The sequence below is a fragment of the Bombus bifarius genome, unplaced genomic scaffold, assembly GCF_011952205.1.
Source record: "Bombus bifarius isolate JDL3187 unplaced genomic scaffold, Bbif_JDL3187 scf7180000007968, whole genome shotgun sequence".
NCBI classification, from domain to species: Eukaryota; Metazoa; Arthropoda; class Insecta; order Hymenoptera; family Apidae; genus Bombus; species Bombus bifarius.
In genome coordinates, this window is record NW_022884354.1 from 971,333 (window position 1) to 990,873 (window position 19,541).

At 37.2% G+C, this 19,541-nt stretch overlaps 2 protein-coding genes and 1 non-coding gene across 3 annotated transcripts; 2 read left to right on the forward strand and 1 right to left on the reverse strand.

Annotated features, from left to right (window-relative positions):
• The first annotated feature begins 567 nt into the window (after positions 1-567).
• On the forward strand, positions 568-19,411 carry LOC117209960 (muscle-specific protein 20-like). The gene is made up of 5 exons (XM_033452450.1): positions 568-723; positions 9,552-9,633; positions 15,700-15,829; positions 18,706-18,826; positions 18,916-19,411. The coding sequence occupies exons 1-5, from the start codon at positions 700-702 to the stop codon at positions 19,105-19,107; spliced, it is 549 nt and encodes a 182-aa protein (XP_033308341.1). The 5' UTR covers positions 568-699; the 3' UTR covers positions 19,108-19,411.
• On the reverse strand, positions 2,557-6,833 carry LOC117209976 (myophilin). The gene is made up of 4 exons (XM_033452473.1): positions 6,678-6,833; positions 4,122-4,321; positions 3,733-3,853; positions 2,557-3,645 (listed from the first exon to the last, which is right to left on the reverse strand). The coding sequence occupies exons 1-4, from the start codon at positions 6,681-6,683 to the stop codon at positions 3,463-3,465; spliced, it is 510 nt and encodes a 169-aa protein (XP_033308364.1). The 5' UTR covers positions 6,684-6,833; the 3' UTR covers positions 2,557-3,462.
• Positions 8,981-9,121, forward strand: LOC117210613. The gene has a single exon (XR_004488131.1). It is a non-coding gene; the product is annotated as a U4 spliceosomal RNA (small nuclear RNA).
• Positions 19,412-19,541: the final 130 nt, after the last annotated feature.

Here is a 19,541-nt window from a genome sequence, read left to right on the forward strand (position 1 = left end):
ACTTTTTACTTTTAAATTACTTTTAAAGTTGGTGTATATTATACAATTATCTTCGACATACATGTTTTATGATTTATATGCATCGCCAGGAGTTCGATTAGCAGAATGGATTTTGGTTTAGGTTAGGTTTAATTTATATTATAATATATTGTAGTATCCAAATAAACTATGCGTGAACTTTATATGCTTCTAAAATAATGATCTTCGTGTTTTAAAACTGGAATTTTTCCACTCTATTTGTCAAAAACTATCATATGAGAAAGAAATAGGTTACAAATTCGATGTGTCACAAATCAAACTTCAACCCTTCTCATTATTTGTTTAATGATCAATTATCATTGTCTTACAAAGATGTATGAAAAGTATCTCCAAAGGGAAGTATTTCTATGGAGAATTAGAAAAGCCTGTTGAATTGCTTTCAGTTAGTAGAAACATCGTGTTCACGTGATTCTTTTAAGAACGCTTTCCAAAAGATACCGGCGGAGGTGCTCGCGGGTAAACTAGGGTGGGTGGTGAGTAAGTGGTCCATATATAGAAGCGCCCCCACATTTACCAACACGAGCGCACACCTGTCACGCATATATACGCAGCACGAGGGCCGAGGCGCACACTTTTTGAGCTTGAGTTGCTTAAGCTCTGCCGGCTTCACGTTTCTACGTTTTGGGTATTGCAAAATAACAGTCACAATCAGCGTTCATCATGCCTGGACGTCCGCTTTGGCAGGTAAATTGCGTTTGAAAAATTTTCATTTTTACCTACTGACGTTGTCGCGCATTTAACATACTTATATAGATTCGCGCCATTCAAGTATGGACGTTATGGAGCTGCTCGCACCAGTTGGTATAACCTGTAAATTGTAATCCACATTAGGCTATTGATTTTTAATGATCAAGTGATTTTATATCTTATGTTATAAAAAAAGTTTTCAAAGTAATCTTCTTTTAACTGCATATTCTCCATATTAACCTGCATTTCGAAATCATTGTATATGCTGCGCCATGCGATAATGCGATTCATAGTATTTGTTCAATATCATATATTTGTTTACACCATGAATTATAATTGTAAGACATTATAGATCAATAGGTAACAAAAAAATAATTTTTTTTCGAAAAATGGAATATTCTTGATAGATGATGATCTTTACAGACGTAGGAGAAATGTTGACTGCTTTATATACTGAAAATCCATCTATTTCAAACGTCTGACTCAGGATACATTTTTGCAATACTTTTTCCAAATTTTCGTTGAAGTGCTTCTAATTCTGTACAGGTTATAAACTATGAATCATTCGATGCACCGTCATCTACACTAATTTAATTTACATTTGACTCATATCTTTTTCATGTAAACGAGATTACATTTCCACGTTATATCATTCGTGTTAAATAAAACAAATTTTGGATATCTAGAAAACTTTTCATAGGATTTTTTAGTAATTAGACGATATAGAATATTTCGTATGATATCGTAACGTAAAGTATAAATGTTTTGGTATGTTAATGCAATATCATAACACGAGTCCAGTATTGGCTGTCTGCTGGTATACCGCGGACTTCCAAAAATAACGCAAAGGCTTGCCAAGCTAAGCGAAAGTTTCAATCGAATACTACGGTATGGTCATATTAAAAGGAGGAAAAAATAAAAGAAAGAAATTTGTGTCATGACGACGACATCAAGTATGGTGCAAACTTTATTTACAAACAAGTCGTGAATATTCTAGCATCTGATCTGAAATTAATTTCATGTTTAAGTTCTTTAAAACCAAACGGATTCAGATGATTTTCACCAAAAGATTTCTGGAAAGTCGAATGATTTTCCAAATTAAATAACAGTTTCAGCAGTCAGAATAAATTATCCGTTTTTAAAAATTAAGAACAAGAATAATCAATATTTATCCTTAGGGACTATTACAGATGAAAGTTCACTGCAACATATTTTTTCTAAATTAAAATATTAATACAGTTAACAAAGTGGAGACATATACGTTTTGTTACTGCCTAATACTAAATGAGAAATAAAAAAAATTATTGTTTGCACAGGTTACAAATAATAATATTCGATAACATTGTTAGAGGACGATAATACTAAAACAAATTTCGATTAGGATGAAATGATAAAAATCCATGACAGGTAAATACAGAATGCACATAATATACACATACATATGTACACAAATATATAAAAGATAAATACCTACTAATAGGAAAATTTTATCAGAATGAAATTTGAAACTGCTACCAGTAATAATAGTAATACTGCTACCCATAATATTTAGTAAGTGAAATAAATTTTTATTTAGGACTTATTTCTTTAGTTGCATAAACATTCGCAATCGACTTTACCATCATATGTCATATTTCAGAGACACACTCACTATTGTTTTATTATTTGTGCTAACGTTTGCCAAGAACTTGACATCACTAGAATTTTCAAATTACCTCGACCATTCTGCTTTTAACATTTTAGAGAAAATAGTAACAATTGATGGTCAAAAGGTCCCATTCTTGTAATCAATTCAAGGTACATGTTTCTTAATAATTCTGACTACAGATGTCAGCAATGTACAATAATACAGATAATAGAAAATAGCAGCGTTGCCTTTTTATTTTGTACATTTGTTATTTATACATTATTAATTTGTACATTATGTTAGTAAATTGTGCGAGGACAATTACAAATCTTAGAAAAGGCATTAGACTATTCGTTCGAATTGATAAAATAATCTTCGATGTAGAGATTCGGATAAAATCTTACATTTACATGTTAAAATAACTAGGAAGTCCTGCTTGTAATATATATAAATCTTTCCCGTGTTACGCGATATGATATAATTGATGAGCTTTTGTCGGCATTCTATATCATGTTCTCTGTTTTCTTTAATAAATTCTCGTGAAAGATAGATTGATATTCGATATGTTAAGAAACGTATTTTTGACATTTTATTTATATAGGTAGGTATATGTTTGTCGTGTCATGTATAGTGTAGGTGTACGTGTCATTATCTTACAAAATTGTTTAGTGTTTTCGTGTGTATGCTAGGTGTGTAGGTAAACAGTGAATGTAACGTGTGTACGTAATACGTTATGTGTGATTATAACGTAGCGTGTAGTGTATTTAAGTGTTTGTTTTTGACTAATAGTTATGGTTTATCGACAGGATTTCGCATTTACGTATACAAGAGTACAACGACGTTTCAGTATCATATCCTAGGGAAAAAAAAGGTCACTACATTATCGCAGTGTATCTAGGATACATTTTCGCAGACATTCGATGAGAAAGCAATTTTATAGCTTGGTCGAATTCAGCGTCATAGACTCGTGATTAGAATACTTCGAATTGGTCGATAGTTGCGTTTTTTGAGTACTTCGAAATCGACAATTTGGTAGCAGATCTTTAGTATATTATTATTTAGATCTATATAAAGTTTCGATGTCACGTGTTTTACGTGTCGTAGAATGTTTACATGTGTCGAGTGTTGCCGAATCCACCGTGACCAGCTTGACTGGCACCTTTGTTGTAACCCATCTGTAAATTGAGCTGACCCTCGCTGGCTCGAAGCTGGTCTTCCGTGAATATTCTCTTATTTTCTTCAGCCATTTTTGGTCCTAGACGCGGTCCATTATATTCCGGATGCTTCTGCGTCTGTGTAGAAGAAAAGAGATACATACGACAAGTCTGTTAATTCTTTCTTTAAACTTCAAAATCTCTGCTTGATTTTAAGATACGTACAATTCTTCCAAGGGCATAGAGACATAATGTAACTTGTGGGATATTGCGTCTTTCGAAGAGGTCAGCTGTCTGAAAAATTTCTTCTTGTGGGACACCGTATTCTTTAATGGCTGCTTGAAATCTGGCCGGAAAAGAATCCACAATAGTATCCACTGATTACAAATTTATATATATAAATAAATATATTTATATATATATATATATAAGTATATTCCTTTTTGGAAAAAGAAATATATAGGGACAGCCATAGGATAAAACGATGAGTAAATTTCATGAGTAAATTTCGAAGGTCTGCCGCAATTCTAGTTTCTTAGAATTAGCTACGTTTTAATTGATAATTATAATATCTCTTGAAGAAACTTTGTTTCTTTTTTATATTTATAAAATACCTTTGAACGTTTTCCATAAGCTGGAAGTTGGTTCCCTTGGCCTGAATCTTCTTCACCGAGCCAGGCGCCAATTTATTGATAAGCTTGCACAGGATGACCCCATCTTTGAGAATATCCTCGTAATTTCCAGGTGGAAGTTTTTCTCCTAAAACAGCCTCGATCCAGACCATAACTTCAGTCTCTTGTTCCTTGTTTCGGGCCTAGAAAGCGGAAGTCTCTTCGTCAGTTGCATAGTGCGGAATTAGAATCGTAGGATGGTGGATGCTACGACACTCGATGTCGTCTCGAGAGTCAGGGATGGTCCAGCAAAGTGTTGCCGGGGAATTTAAAAATGCCGGGAACGAAAATAGACCACGACGGTGTTATGTTACCGCGGGCGTAAAACGAACGTCGAAAATAAAATACGACGACCAATCTGTTGGCTTTTATTAAAACTGGCAAGAAGCAGCAACGTTTCGGCCACCTGTTTCCGTGCCGTGTGAATCCCGAATTTTACTGATTTCTAGTAAAATCGTCAATAAGACGAAATTATGCTTCTGGCATGCTGACAATTCTTTCACCTCCGTGAGTCCCTTCTCGCGGCGTCTGTATCGACGAAACACGTCTTTTATCTTTTAGGGTAGGGCTTCCCAAACTTTTATGAACCGAGAGACCCATTTTCGCGACCTAGTCGAAGGTTATACGAGATGTAACTGCCGTCGACAATTGATCGATAAACAATTCATAGATTTTAGTCGAGAGAAACAGGGCGACTAGAAAATAGTAGTTCTGTGACCTTTAACTGTGATCTTTAACCGAGTCAACTTGGAATTATTCGTCCGATGATTTTCGACGAGCAAAATTCTCCCAATGAACATGTAAACTATTCTCATATTTTAATTTTTATCGCGACTGGATCGTTGAACAGTTACTTTTCATCGCAAAGGTAATTCTATTTCATTCGACATCTTTCTCCTTTGAATCGACTTACAAATGGGCGAATGCCGACAATCAACACGTAACATATTTCGAACGTGTTGCCTCGTAGTAAATATAAGTAATTTACAAAATCCTTTTAGAATAATTTACAATGCCAACGAACGATTGACGTAGATGAAATCTGGCACTATGTTCGCGATAAATTAGTATTTATAGTAACAAAAAGCTTTCTTTATCAAGTTGTTATTTTACGGTTGCCGATTTATATACAGTTTTGCCTCAAATATTTCAACGAGTGCATTATACGACTTACAAGTGGACGAATATCGAGCATCAACACGTAACATGTTTCGAACATGTTGCCTCGTAATAAGTATAAGTAATTTATAAAATCCTTTTACGATGATTTAAAATGCCAACGAACAATTGACGTAAATGAAATCTGACTCTGTGTTCGTAAACAAATTTCTAAGCTTCGTTAAATTCTTACTTCACGATTTATATACAGTTTTGCCTCAGATATTTCAATGAGTGCATTATCTTATGTCTGGTTGAGAAACGTTCGTGAAGGATCAATGATAGTGCCGAAGAGAAATTTTCAACATATCTGCGAAATGTCAAGCCTTTTGAAGCAATGTGTTCCTCCTCGAATACTCTCGAGATGTATTTTAAGCTACCTATTCTCAAGGGACGTGGCGTTTTCGTTCAGATCAGATCCAACTTTCGAGGACGTTTCGTGAACGTGACACCTGGTGCAACGATTCACCAAGTTAAAAGTTAAATTGATCGAATCCTCTCGAATCTTTCCTCCAGTGATTCGGCCACTCGATCGTCGAACGCCTACGCTGAAGATTTTGCTTTTGGAAATTCATAAATGACATAATCTTTTCGCTAATACATTTGATATTCAGTCGTGTCGAAGGTTTGAAATGGAATTGACGAGCAAACAATGTTATGCGAATATAATAGGTGACGATGATTGGGAAATTAGCAGAGTGTTGTAATAAAGTCGACAGTTCAATCTTTTCGAAAGAAGATCCAATAGCACAACATTAATCTTGTCGCAGAAATCGATCTATTAATTTTTCGAATTGGCATTTCCTCTCGAAAATATCGTCAAGATATATTACGTAAGGATATTTATCTTAGGGTATAAATACTCCGACACCGGATGAGACGGGGGAGGAGATGCGCGTCAAAGCCGATCAGCGGTACAAATTGCCATTTCGTAGTTACCAGTTCCATCGTGTCAATAATCCGGCCGACATTCGTTAAATAAAACTAAGAACGAATATGCTACGTGTCTTACAAAATCCTTCTTCTTCTTCTTATTTCCAATATTTGTTTTTTCTTTTGCAACTTCGAACGTTACTGCTACGTGTCAAGATTAATCCAGCAATCTGGGAAAATCGCCAAAACGAAATAGCCCAAGGTCTATCGTAATTAGGATTCTACGAATAACCACGGTTTTCGCCCGCTAACGTAGCAATAAGAAATTATTCGTATATCAGATTTATAATCAGTATAGCTTCGCTTATCGTTAATTGGCATGGTATGATCAATGTATGCGCGATTAAGCGTCCTTTAATCGTTATTTTCAACGAACACTTGATTTCCCACGGAATAATGAACACGTACCGGCATCTTTCTTCTTCTTTTCTTCCCTTCGACACTGTAGACGTTGCCACGGAGACTGAGTTTTACCGTAGTTTAGGATAGCGACTTTTGAACGATGACGCTGACTAGAGACTAAGTCGGACGCCGTGCGTCGCGACGCTATATGCCGGTCTCCCCTCCGCCGTATCATTTCCCGACATTCACGAACGAATATTTTTTGGCTGAGTGCCCAGTGGGTATTCCCACACCCCCGCCCGTAACCAGATCTTGACACTGCAGCCCTATTTACAAGAAGAAACAAGGAATGTGCTTGTAACGTTCTTAGTAAATGAGCAAAATTTCTTCTATGCTATCGTGAATGTTTTTTGGGATCGCAGATTTAGCGTGTTTCGCGATCTGTTGGCTTAAATAGAATATTTATACGATTGTAAGTTATAATTTGTTTATAAAGTACGCTGAACAGGTTTAATATGTAGATTCACCGCCGATCCGATTTTCATGATCGTGTTTAAGTAAATCTAGTTCAAGTAAAGAGAAATAGGTTTAATATCAGAGTAATATCTTGTTAATTCGTCATCAGAATTAATAATAGCTTGCGATCTTCTTGCCATTGATAAAATTAAAGATTTTCTCATTTCTGATGTAATTGCGTTTCAAAACTATCGACGGTTAAATGTTTACGCTACTATAATTCTCTCTGGAAACACGTTAGTGTAACAATATTTAGTAGACGAAAGAAATTTTCGTCGAGGTTCCCTGTCTTTTTAGTCGTGTTTAGAAAAATTGGAATTTCCGTAAATATTCGCGATCCAGCTATAATAATTCGTCTAATGGCCTCTACCTCAGGTTCGAAGACCGTTTCGCCATACATGATAACTGCTTCTCAATTTTGCTCGTGCATAAGAGCAGACTGCTTATTTTTGCACCTTCTTCTTCCTCTTCCTTCACCTCCTGACTTTCTTACAAACAGTCCCTCTTTGAAGCTTCACAATCCTTCGTAGCCACGAGCAACATTACGTACATCCCCAAGGCAATTAATTACAGAATTCCGAAAATACGTGACTAAGCATCGAAAATAGCATGTGCAATTTTGTGAATACGAGAGGGGATCGTCTGGAACTCGAATTAAAGCTCCGATGTCTCTAGGGAGAGGTATCTTTCAGCTGTTTCGTTTTGCTTTTGACGAAAGATGTCAAAAATAGGTCACGGATCAGTTACGTTAGAAGCGGATGTACGTATCGTTGGCCGCAGCTATGTGTCTTTTATTGTTGAATGCTGACGTTGCAAATAAACGGGGGAAATCCGTGGACGAAGTGGAAAAGTTCGAACAAGTGGGTGTGTTTCCCAACGAACGATGGTTAGCCGGTCTGTGGACGGGCGCCAGATGAAAGAAACCGATAAGCAAGACGCTCGTAATTTCTGGATGCTGGCCACTTCGAAGGGTGAGGCCACCGCCGAGTTTAGATTCCGTCAATTGACGCTGTTTCCAAGTTTATCGTAACCGTAACACTACGGAATTGCGTAGACGGCTGGAGCGAATACGTATTCGCATCTGATACATCGAGATCGAATTACGTAACGAAAATTAGATTAATCGCGTTAACGACGAGGTTGTCTCTTTACGCAATCGTTAGTCGATGATCGATCGATGAAGCGATCTTTTATCAGGTTGTATATCTCATTTTCATTTGAAACGTAATTATTTTTAGCGACCCAAATGTCGTCGATCCTGAAATTTTAGAAATTAGCTAATCGATGTTTAAATCCCTTCGTTCGCAGGGCTTGAGAACAACAAGTAGATAGAAAAAGTATTTATATACTTGTCTGCAGAGGAGGACTGACTGGAGTAAGACTTCATTACGTGGTGTTCTTCCACGTGTACTTAACGTATCATCTCTTATTTTTCTGTTTTCCTGCGATAATGCATTTCCAGCAAATACTTAATGCATCTCTATTTGCATTCAATTGAAAATGTTGTTCACACGTAGGTGGTATCTAAAAGAAAACTGAATTCCCAGAAAGCATCGCTTTCTAGGCGATTCGTAGATTTATCTGACGGATATTTGCAATAGTAGTATATTATAAAAAGCACTTTTATTAATTTCTTTACGTTTAACACATTTTTATTTATTTTATATGATTTTAATACGTTTATTTAACTATATTTCACTTTTAAGATAGTTTACTTTATTTTGTACCTACCTACGCGCACTGGATGCGTTAGTGCGTCGACTTGCCACTAGGTGGTGTCGAAGAAGGAAGGATTCTCACTGTCGAAAGATGACGCGAGTGTTATTAGTAGGGCTGCGGAACATAGTATCGTTAGCTTTGCGCAGTGGCGATATCGTAACCAATGAGGTTCTACCGAGGTGCGATTATTGCTAGTTGAAAACTTTTACCAATACCCCGCCATGACGATGTGAAATACCATCGGCTACGGCAATTTTTGAAAGTTTCTGCGGAAACTGATAAGTTTACTCGAAAACAAAGAATTTTTTAGTAATACGCTTCAGATGTTCTGTTTGGGACAGAATTAAGCTTTTCACCAGGGGCATCATTAGATGGTAGAGAGCTTTTATTGTGTGTAACGAAAAGTAGTTTTGAGACTTTCACCTTCATTTTTAAACTTTAACGAGAAAGTATGACGTTATAAGCACGATCGGGCTTGATATATGAACTGAACTTTATGAGTGCTTCAAGTGTAGTGATTATGACTTGAGCTTTCAAGATAGAATTTAATGAATACGGAGCACATGTGTAATAGCTATTTCCAGACCTCATCTTCCACAAAAAATATTGATCGACATTAATCACTTTCAGCAGCTATTAGCGCGCCATATGTGAAGTTTGCTGATAACATAAAAAACACGTATTAAAATAGTTCTTTGATCGTAGGTTGCTGGGAAACGAGAACCAAGTCAGGAAGCCGAGGCTCAGCAATGGATCGAGCAAGTGGTCGGAGAGAGATTTCCTTCAGGTATGATCATGAAGCTCGCAATATCCAACTTTGACTTTCATCGATTTACGTATTATAAATGTGTAATTTGGCTGTGACAGCCATAAGTACAATTGATTAAAGTTTATCAATGATACTACTACTCCTTTGATACACGTGCTCTCGTATATGAACTCCTGTTCTACGGAGGTGGTGCAGTTCGAAAAGCGTGTCAATATCACCACCCCCGTTCAGGACCAGTGCAACGCGTCCAAAAGCTAGCTGCGATCCTATAATTCCCGGGTACGAATGTCAGGCCGCGTGATGTCGCAAAGGTTAAGCTTGTTGACTAGGTCAGTTATTGGTATGTCTAATGAGAGGCGAGAAGTCGACGAGTAAAAGGAAAGGATAATTGGAAATTTGAGGAAAATTTAATAGAGCGAAGAAGACGGACAACTAGATATATTGTCGCTTATAATAAAAATGATACGTTTAATATTTATAAATGTAGTAATTTTGATGACTTAATTAATAAATTTACTGGTTATACCTAATATCTATAAATCTAAATGTTAGTGAAAAGACATTGGTTGTAAGAAACTAATACTGAAGCACGTAAGATCCTGAGTAGAGTGCGGAGGGTGAATGGTTGCAGGTACTTGTTAGGGGTAGCTATATCCTCTTGCTGCCGATGTTCTCCTAATAAAACGCGCGCTTTGTTGCGTCATTCGAGTCACCCTATTGAACGAAAAGTGGGTAGCGACCCCTACGTCCAACGTGTACCCCTGATTGGTGAAATACGCCAGGCGTCGACGCAATCGCTGTGCTGAACGAACGATCGTATAACGACACAGAACAGTACTCGAATTAAGACAAACTAATATTTTTAAAAGATCCATCACGCTTCTCTAGCACCCTATTAAAACACTATCAAAGTTAAAAAATTATATTCTCTCGGTCGAAATTTTTATTGAGCGATTTTGATCTCTATGATAGATTTTCATGTTAGAATAAGTGGAGGGTGTTTAAACTTCGAGCATCATATAGTTATATCATATAACAGACTATCCCTTGAGCGTTACACAGTGTTAGTTCCACCCACAGCAAGCAGCAGCTCTACACGATGATGCGATCCGGGTATACGAAGCTTTTGATGTTATTGACTCATTTAAAATTGAACTTGAGCTACCGCCTCGTTCGATCGCTACCGCCCACTTTCCTATTTTTCCGATTCGCCCTTAACGTCGCTCACCTTCACGATGACGCGCAATTGGAATTCGATGCGTTTCAGGATCCTCGAATCTTTCCATTCTAGATGTTAGCCTGTTCCTGGAAGCTCGCGTGGCATGCTGGACACGGACCTTTGTATACCAGTTTGCATACTACCAAATATTTCTTAAACAAGGGTAGGAAATTGTATTTTATTTAAATATTCGCATTCACATACAATTTCTAGAAACGTTCATGACTGTTTGAGTAAAAGATGCTGAATATTTAAGTGACAAATTTTTTTAGAGAAACTTGATTAGTTTGTTATTTGATAAAAAAAAAAAATTGGGAATTAATTAGTGAAAGATGAAATTGTAAAATATTAAAATGATGACAAAAGTAGTTTCTTTATAAGATTAGAAATATTTACATGAGTGAGAATGAAGTGTTCTGTTGTTGATACCGTTGGAAGGGAAAAACTCCGCTGAGGAAATCGTCAAACGGTCTTTAGCAATCTTTTGCCGACGACACGTATTGATTTAGCGTCATCTGTTCATCATGTTACGTCGTAAGGACGCCAACGTATCAGGGCCGCATACGAGAGCCTGGATAGTCAAGTGAAATATCGCATTATGTCATTTCTTGTTTCATCTTTCTTGCACACCTTCCGGTTTCCTTCTCATGAAATGAATTACATTAAGAAGTCATCCAACTAAGTTTTTCTTGTTTCGACTGATTTATTACAACAAAATGTTGAATATCATACTTATCAATTTATACAAAGTTGTACATATCTAACACCGTGTTATTCATTCTCCGTACGTACTTTAATTACAATTTTTATAATATTCATATTTTTTATATTTTTTTAAACAATTTATTCTACACATAAATGATCTTCGTCAGAATTTATTAAACAAATCATAGCGCAATTAATTTTCTGCTTTAATTGCAGAAATTTTATGATATCGCCGTATGCTATTGTGAACGCTCCTTAAAGCTCGTCAGGAAGAAGGGTTACGAGTTACGAGGGAGGCAAGTGTCAGTCATCTGTTCGTCACGGTGGCACAACTAGCTTGCTTGCACCAGGGTACTAGCAGACGTTTGAGGGATTTATGGCTTGCCCGCCACGTTGACGTCAACGTCGACGTATCGATCCTTGTGCACTTTGAACCCTAAGCTTTTCACAGTTCGCAGTCTTCTTCTCTCCTTCCCGAGGAGTAGCCTTCAGGTGATAGAATGTCGATATGTCGAACTGCTCGTCACGAAACGTTGCGTGACGTCACGAAAGCTCGCAGTTACTAGGGTAGCAAAGAGGGGCAGTAGATGAATTTATGGCTTTCTTGCCGACGAAGGGCAGCACCTATTATTCGCGTAGACTTCGATGTGTTCGTTTGAAGAATAAGGGCATTTCCTTCGGAAGAAATCGCGTATTGGATATTCGTACGATCGAAAGGTTCTGGAGATATGTCAACGGGTGCCAGTTGTCCATCAAAAGATCGTCAATGACGTCATTCTGAGAAGAGCTTATCAGGATTACAGCCCGAGGGTAGATTTACGACCGAAAGCAACAAGTTGTTGCCTCGGGTCGTGTTTCATTTCGGATGCCCAGAAAGGGTGTGTTCTTTGTTTTTATTAATCCCGTCATTTCATGTAAATTCCTTGTTGCTTAAAATAGAACAGATTTACAGGGACACACAAAATTATAATATATTTACACATTTAAAAATGAAATTTTATTTTAAATATCAATTCTATCGCGTATTTGTTAATTTCTATTTTTCATTGGTGTTGTTTAAATTTTAGGAGTTTAATTATGGAACAGAGTGTTGGTTCATTAACAAACAAGTGCATTGTATGAAAAGAAATTGTTGATGTAGTCTTAGTTTGATAAAAGTGGAGGGAAATTGGATTCTCTTTGCATGTGAGAGGACTCGTTCCCGCGGGACCTGTTGCTTGCCACTGGTCGTAAATTCAAGCCGAGGATGTTGTCCTGATGAAAACCGTGTGTTTGACGTCTTTATGACATGAAACTGACGTGAAATCGATACTAAGCACGCAAGCGTGTTTGTCGAAGCTAGGGTGAACCATTCCGTCTCAAGATTTCTTTTCTTCTTATCGTTGTACTGTATAATGTTATATACTTTCCCACTCTAAAAAATTATTTGTTTAATCTTTAATTTCTTCTGTACATGCTAATCAAGATATTTATTTTAAAAAATTACATACTAAGATATGCGTTCTTTGCACTTTATTATTTAAATATTACTGTTTCAATCGCATGGGTTATATCCACCTGTCTGATAAATGTTATAATATATTCTTTCACAGAATTACGGATAAAAGACAGGCCTGAAGGAATTTATCGATTTCACATCAAATTGTCGAGACATGACGGCTATGACGTGTCACCGTAACAGGATAGTATCGAGGATAGTAATAGTTTCCAATTCACCAATACATATTATTGCAACTCAATATTTTTTTGACGCATAGTATCGAGTATGAAGGAAGAGAGCAGTAAGACACGCAACGTCTGAAAAATATCAGGTCAGCATCACGTTACTATGTTTATTCGAGCATGAAATAAAGCAGCGAAGAATCGTAAGGAGCAAGACGGTTTAGATCTGGAAGGCGTTCTATTGATTTTCTGTCATCTTCTTGCGTTTACGACATCTCATTGTGTTTCGATGCTACCAGGAATGTATACCATGTCATGCTTGTTTACTCCATATGCCCGCGTTGATCCAGAGGTGGATGCTGGAACCTGTGGCCTCCGGCCTGTTGCCTGGATATTGTGGAAAAGCAACTGGTTCGCTCGATTCGTTTGACATGCGTAGCTGAGTCACGTATACCAGTATCGTTCCCTGTCATATAATTATTTCTGTAAAAAACAAGTTTCTTCTATATTTTTCAAAACAGAAATATTACTTTCATTTCCTCCAAGGAAAGTATTTAATAAGTTAATTAGTTCTTTAGTGACTTTGTTAATAATCAAGGCCACAGAAAATTATATCTTTTCTTAAATAAATTAGGTCAAGTTTTTAAATGCTGAATGCAAACTATTTATTAGAAATGTCTTTTTGCTTGATTGTAATTTCGTAACATTCATGATTGTTCTAAATAATACTTATTCTCTTAATCATATAATTGATAGTTGTCGTTTTTGCTTGAAAGTTGGGAATCAATAAAGAATTACTTGAAGAATATATTAGTTGCTGTTGATCGGCTGTCGAATACTCGTCAATCGAAAATTCAAGCAGACGACCAGTTTTGTATTAGGCGAGCAGATTTTGGGGTAAGCATGTAATAGTATTCCCTCTATTGCAAAACCACGTGACATATCGTCCTTGCAGGATCAGGATAGTAGTCCTTTGAACGGTTAATCCGTGTCTCTTCATCTAAAAATGTTTCAAAATAACTAGTGGCTTTTATAACAAATATGTAACAAATTATAAATAGATGTATAGTTACAAACAGTACGTATTTATATTGTAATGTTTACTACAAAACGAGAGTTAGAAAATAAGTTCATTATCATTATTCATAATTTTTTGTAATGGCCTATTTCAGCCTGGTACGTAGAGTTTCACAAATTATATAGTTCCATATAAAAGACACAACTGGAGAACTACTTGAAGCTTAGTATGTTTTCTTAGTAACTCTGTAACTTTCATATTCATAGATGCTGCATATATTATCCATTGGTACAACCACGCGTAACCGTAACATATCCTATAGAATGATATATTAATCGTTGAGTTGTACTTGGCTGAGAAACCCTTGATAAATCACTTATCTATTTAAACATCCATTGCTGGCATTCCTACTTCTATCTTCTTTCAAGATACCTTTTATCCAATATATAAATCATTTTGACAATTTGATGCTTTGAAAATATCTATATGTATATGATTAAATATGTAAGTAATATACGCATATAGGAAGAGCGCCAGTTGTTGCGCACATCGCCGTACGTCGACCGCAGCGCTTCCGCTCATGGCTCACGTATCGATACAATTTATAAAGTCGCTCACCAGAGTGCGTGGCATGTCAATACGTTCAATATATCGAAACGTTAACCGGGAGAGGAACTTGACAATAAACGATACATGCTCGACATCAATGTTGAACTCCTGTCGGTTGCTGGCCTCCTGACAATTTGAGATGCAGCGTGTCTTTCGAATGGCGACGGGATTGCTTCTACGCCGCGAGTCACGACGACTGCAAGACAATGATGGCGCTGATCGAGAAACACCAGAGTTGAAGAGTAGAAAAAAAAGCGAGCAACGGAAGACGGAGGCGGTCTTTTCTGATCCTTCGACCGACTGACAAAAAATGCCATGCCCCCTTGGCGCGCCTCTTGGCATAATGGGGCGCCATAAACGAGTGCTGGTGCACGCAGCCTCTGTTATTATTTCGCGGCAATCTCGTCCGCAGCGATGAACAGGGAGGAGGAGGATAAAACAAGAGAAACGACAGCTGCCATTCATTTGAACCGATAATAGCCCACCTGACAATGAAAATCAATGGCCGACATGGAGTGCGCATGTCGTTCGACCGCGGAACTTTCAAAGCAACGCTTTATCCCGAGGGAAGCCAGATTTATTTTTCTGCTATCCTGATGCCACTGTGGTACTTGGCATTCTTTTCATTGCTCGCTCACTAGCTCTCCTTTTTGTCACGAATTTTTTGGGATATTTAGGTCTTAGGTGAATGATTAGTTGGGTTCGATGGATTAAGGAATTGCATAATAATTAACTTTTTAATGCCTCGTGTAACACCTACACAAATGTATTTTTTATATCAAAAGATTTATAATCAAAATAAATATTATATTTATTACAGGTTCCCATTTTTGTTACGCTTATTAACACAAGGGAAATGATATGTCTTTAGGTGTGAGTTATGAAGATGCTTTGCGGGATGGTGTATTGCTTTGTAAACTTATGAACAAACTGCAGCCGGGACTCATCACCAAAATTAATACGTCTGGTGGTGATTATAAGATGATGGACAATCTTAATCAGTATGTATCGCAAGAAATGCTTTTATATCGCATGAATACATAATTAGTGTGTAAGTTGTAAATAACAACATTATGCGTGAATTGCGTGTAAACTGTATTATTTCATTGACTAAATATCATTATATCATTTATTGCATATGCAATAATAATATTTAGTAAATACACCCCATATTATGATATCCGCGTATAAAACAAGAATGGAACAAAACGTAAATGCTTGTAGAGAAGGCAAACTCGCTAATTTTTGTTACCTACTATCAAGCTTTCTTTCACCTCATGCTTTCCTGTTATTCAGTCAAGTTTACGCAATCGACAGTGTTTTACTACGGAACGACTCTCGACTCGAATCTATCGAAGTCGAAGAGTCACGGAGTCGTTGAGATCGAGAGATCAAACGATACGCGATTATTGACTTGGAATCGCCGGCGCAACTGCCGCCAAATTTCGATTGCGTCACTGTTCCTCGTGTTACCTGAAAGCCTGATAAATAAGTATCAAGAAAGTCCCAAGTCGGGATCGTCACAATTATTTCATAACAATAAAAAGAAGAACCTTATCTTTTACCTAAACTCAACATCTTACAAAAAATCTTTGACGACATAACGATATATAGTTTATACTAATGATAAACGCGATTAATCAAATACACTCTGATAAGAATACTTTGTGTTTATCATGTGTACTTATATTATATGTATATATTATATTTCGTAGATAATATTAGGTGAAGTAAAAAGTTCTGAGCGCTTTTTCGCTTTATTTCGACGATGAAATTAACATAGTCAAGATTATTCGATTTAGATTAAATATGCGCCGTTTTGTTCGATTACTTTTGTCCATTTTGAAGGCAATTTCATAATTCCGCGGTTGAAGAAGTCCTCGTCCCTATTGGTAAAAAACTTGACCAGCTCATTTTCACAAGCCTCTCTTGAGGCCAGTTTTGTACCATCAAGAAAATTTTGCAAAAACTTAAAAAGGTGATAATCGCTTGGTGCCAGGTCTGGACTGTACGGCGGATGCGATAGAACCTCCCAGCCAAGCTCTCGGAGCTTCTGACGCGTCGTTAAAGATGTGTGCGGCCTGGCGTTGTCTTGATGGAACACAACACCTTTCCTATTGGCCAATTCTGGCCGCTTCTGGTCGATCGCCTGCTTCAGTCTGGTCAGTTGTTGACAATAGAGGTCCGAATTAAGTGTTTGCCCCGATGGGAGCAGCTCATAATGGATGATTCCCTTCCAATCCCACCAAACACACAATAAAACCTTCTTGGCCGTTAATCCACGCTTGGCGATCGTTTGGGCCGGCCCACCGCGATTGGACCACGATCTTTTTCGGCTGTTGTTCTCGTATGTGACCCATTTTTCATCGCCAGTCACCATCCGCTTCAAAAATGGGTCGATTTCGTTACGTCTCAACAAAGAATCGCAGGCATCAATTCGGTCCAAAAGGTTCTTTTGCGTCAATTCATGTGGCACCCATACGTCGAGCTTCTTCTTGAGACCAGCCTTATGCAAATGGTTCCAAACGGTTTTCTGGCTAATCTTCAGTTCCTGGGCAATGGAATAAGTGCTCACATGCCGGTCCGACTCGACGATTTCCATGATTTTATCCACATTTTCGACGATTGGCCTACCAGAGCGTGCCTCATCTTCGACGTCCATATTACCAGAACGGAATCGTTGGAACCACCGCTTTGCTGTTGCATTCGATACTGTACTGGGTCCATAAACAGCACAAATTTTTTTGGCCGCCTGCTCCGCCTTTTCACCTTGGTCGTAGTGGTACTGAAGAATGTATCGAATTTTCTCTTTTTTTATCTCCATTTTCGAACGCTGTAACACACAACTGGCTTCACCGAACACAAAACTGACAAAGAACCTTTTTGATGCGTAATATCACCTTGAAATCGGTGTATACTATGACTCGATGCGATGTGCACATCGTGAGATATGGCTCACTAAAGACATCTAGCGAAAAACGCTCAGAACTTTTTACTTAACCTAATAGAACAAATTTTGCGTTTATCATGTGTACTTATATGTATATGTTATATTTCGTAGATAATAGAACAAATTATAAAAATTGAACATTATTATCATTGGAAATTATTGTTTGAGCCGAACGAGATTATGTCCAAACAAAATGTCATTCGAGACGAAATGTATAAAGAAGATATTTAGTAAGAGGCTTTCTGCAAAGTACAGTAACCATGTATGACATTTGCGGCATCTGACAATCTGACCGCGATATCGCGTGCGCATGTCGACAATTGGCGCGTTTTCAATGTTTAAGAGCGCTTTCCTCAGTAGTGGGGTGAACGATGCGCAGCGCGGCCACTCCGCATTACTCCCTTTTTATGCGGAAAACAGGAGTAACGTAGAGGTTAATAATATTTATCGTGTGTGCTTCTTTCGTTCTTACATTCCTAATACCCAGAGAGTTCATTAATACTGGCCTGCCTCACGTTTCTTGCGTTACGTGGCACGTTGCATCACAGCCAACGAAATGGCGGCTCTTGAACATATGTTTATTGTTTGCCATAGGGCTAAATTCATGCTTGAAATTTATGATATTTAATCAAATAAAAATATGGTTATTTTGTTTTGCATTATTAACTTCAGCATTCTAATTGTTTAACTGTAAATTTCATTGGAAACTGTTACCTATTATTGCTTGATGTACCACGGTTATTTACCGATTAACGAGATTTCAATGATCATCGTGCATGTCTAGACCAATTATTCAAAAGTCGATCAAGCTATCCTGCTGTCCTGTTAATCAAAGACACGAGACGTGTTATTTCCTAGGTATTCTGAGAAAATAGACATATACATACTTTATTCAAGCAATGTTATTATAATGTATCGTCATTTCAGATTCCAAAAGGCCTGCGTGAAATACGGAGTACCTGATGTAGACTTGTTCCAAGCAGTTGATCTTATGGAAAGAAAAAATATCGCGCAAGTGACCAACACCATTTTTGCCATTGGCCGCACTGTAATAATTTTGATCAAATACGCTTATTTTCCATTATCATTAAATGTATATAATTGCAGGAAAAATAATAAAACGATATGAATTTGCAGACTTATAGACATCCAGAATGGCGCGGACCATGGCTAGGACCAAGACCGGCGGAAGAGAATAAGCGGAATTTCACGGAGGAGCAACTAAGAGCTGGCGAAGGTTATATTGGTCTTCAAGCTGGTACCAATAAGGGCGCGACTCAAGCTGGTCAAAACTTTGGAGCAACAAGAAAGATTCTCCTCGGAAAATAATATTTCTACATAGTATTTCCTAATACTCTTAAGATTTCTTCAAAAATAGTTCAAAATTAATTTTAAACAGAATATTCATCGATGTCTTAGAACAGATGTCAAATTATAATTAATCGTATTAACAAAGAATTACGTTGGACTCCTTAATTTGTCGTGTACTGTAATCGATTATAGCGCATAAATGGCGGAGATTAATTATTTGATACGAATAATTGTTATTAATAAGATTCATGGATGTAATATAAAATAACAACAATTTTTCATTGTAACAGGCTAATTCAATAAATTCATCTGAGTGTGTTAATATTCTGAAGCTACATATCCGACATCTTTTTTCACAGTTTTGCACGAATTTGTATACGCAAGTAAGTACTTACATATATTGGTACAAGACATCAATGTAGTTATGTCCGAGAACGAATACATTTTTAAGA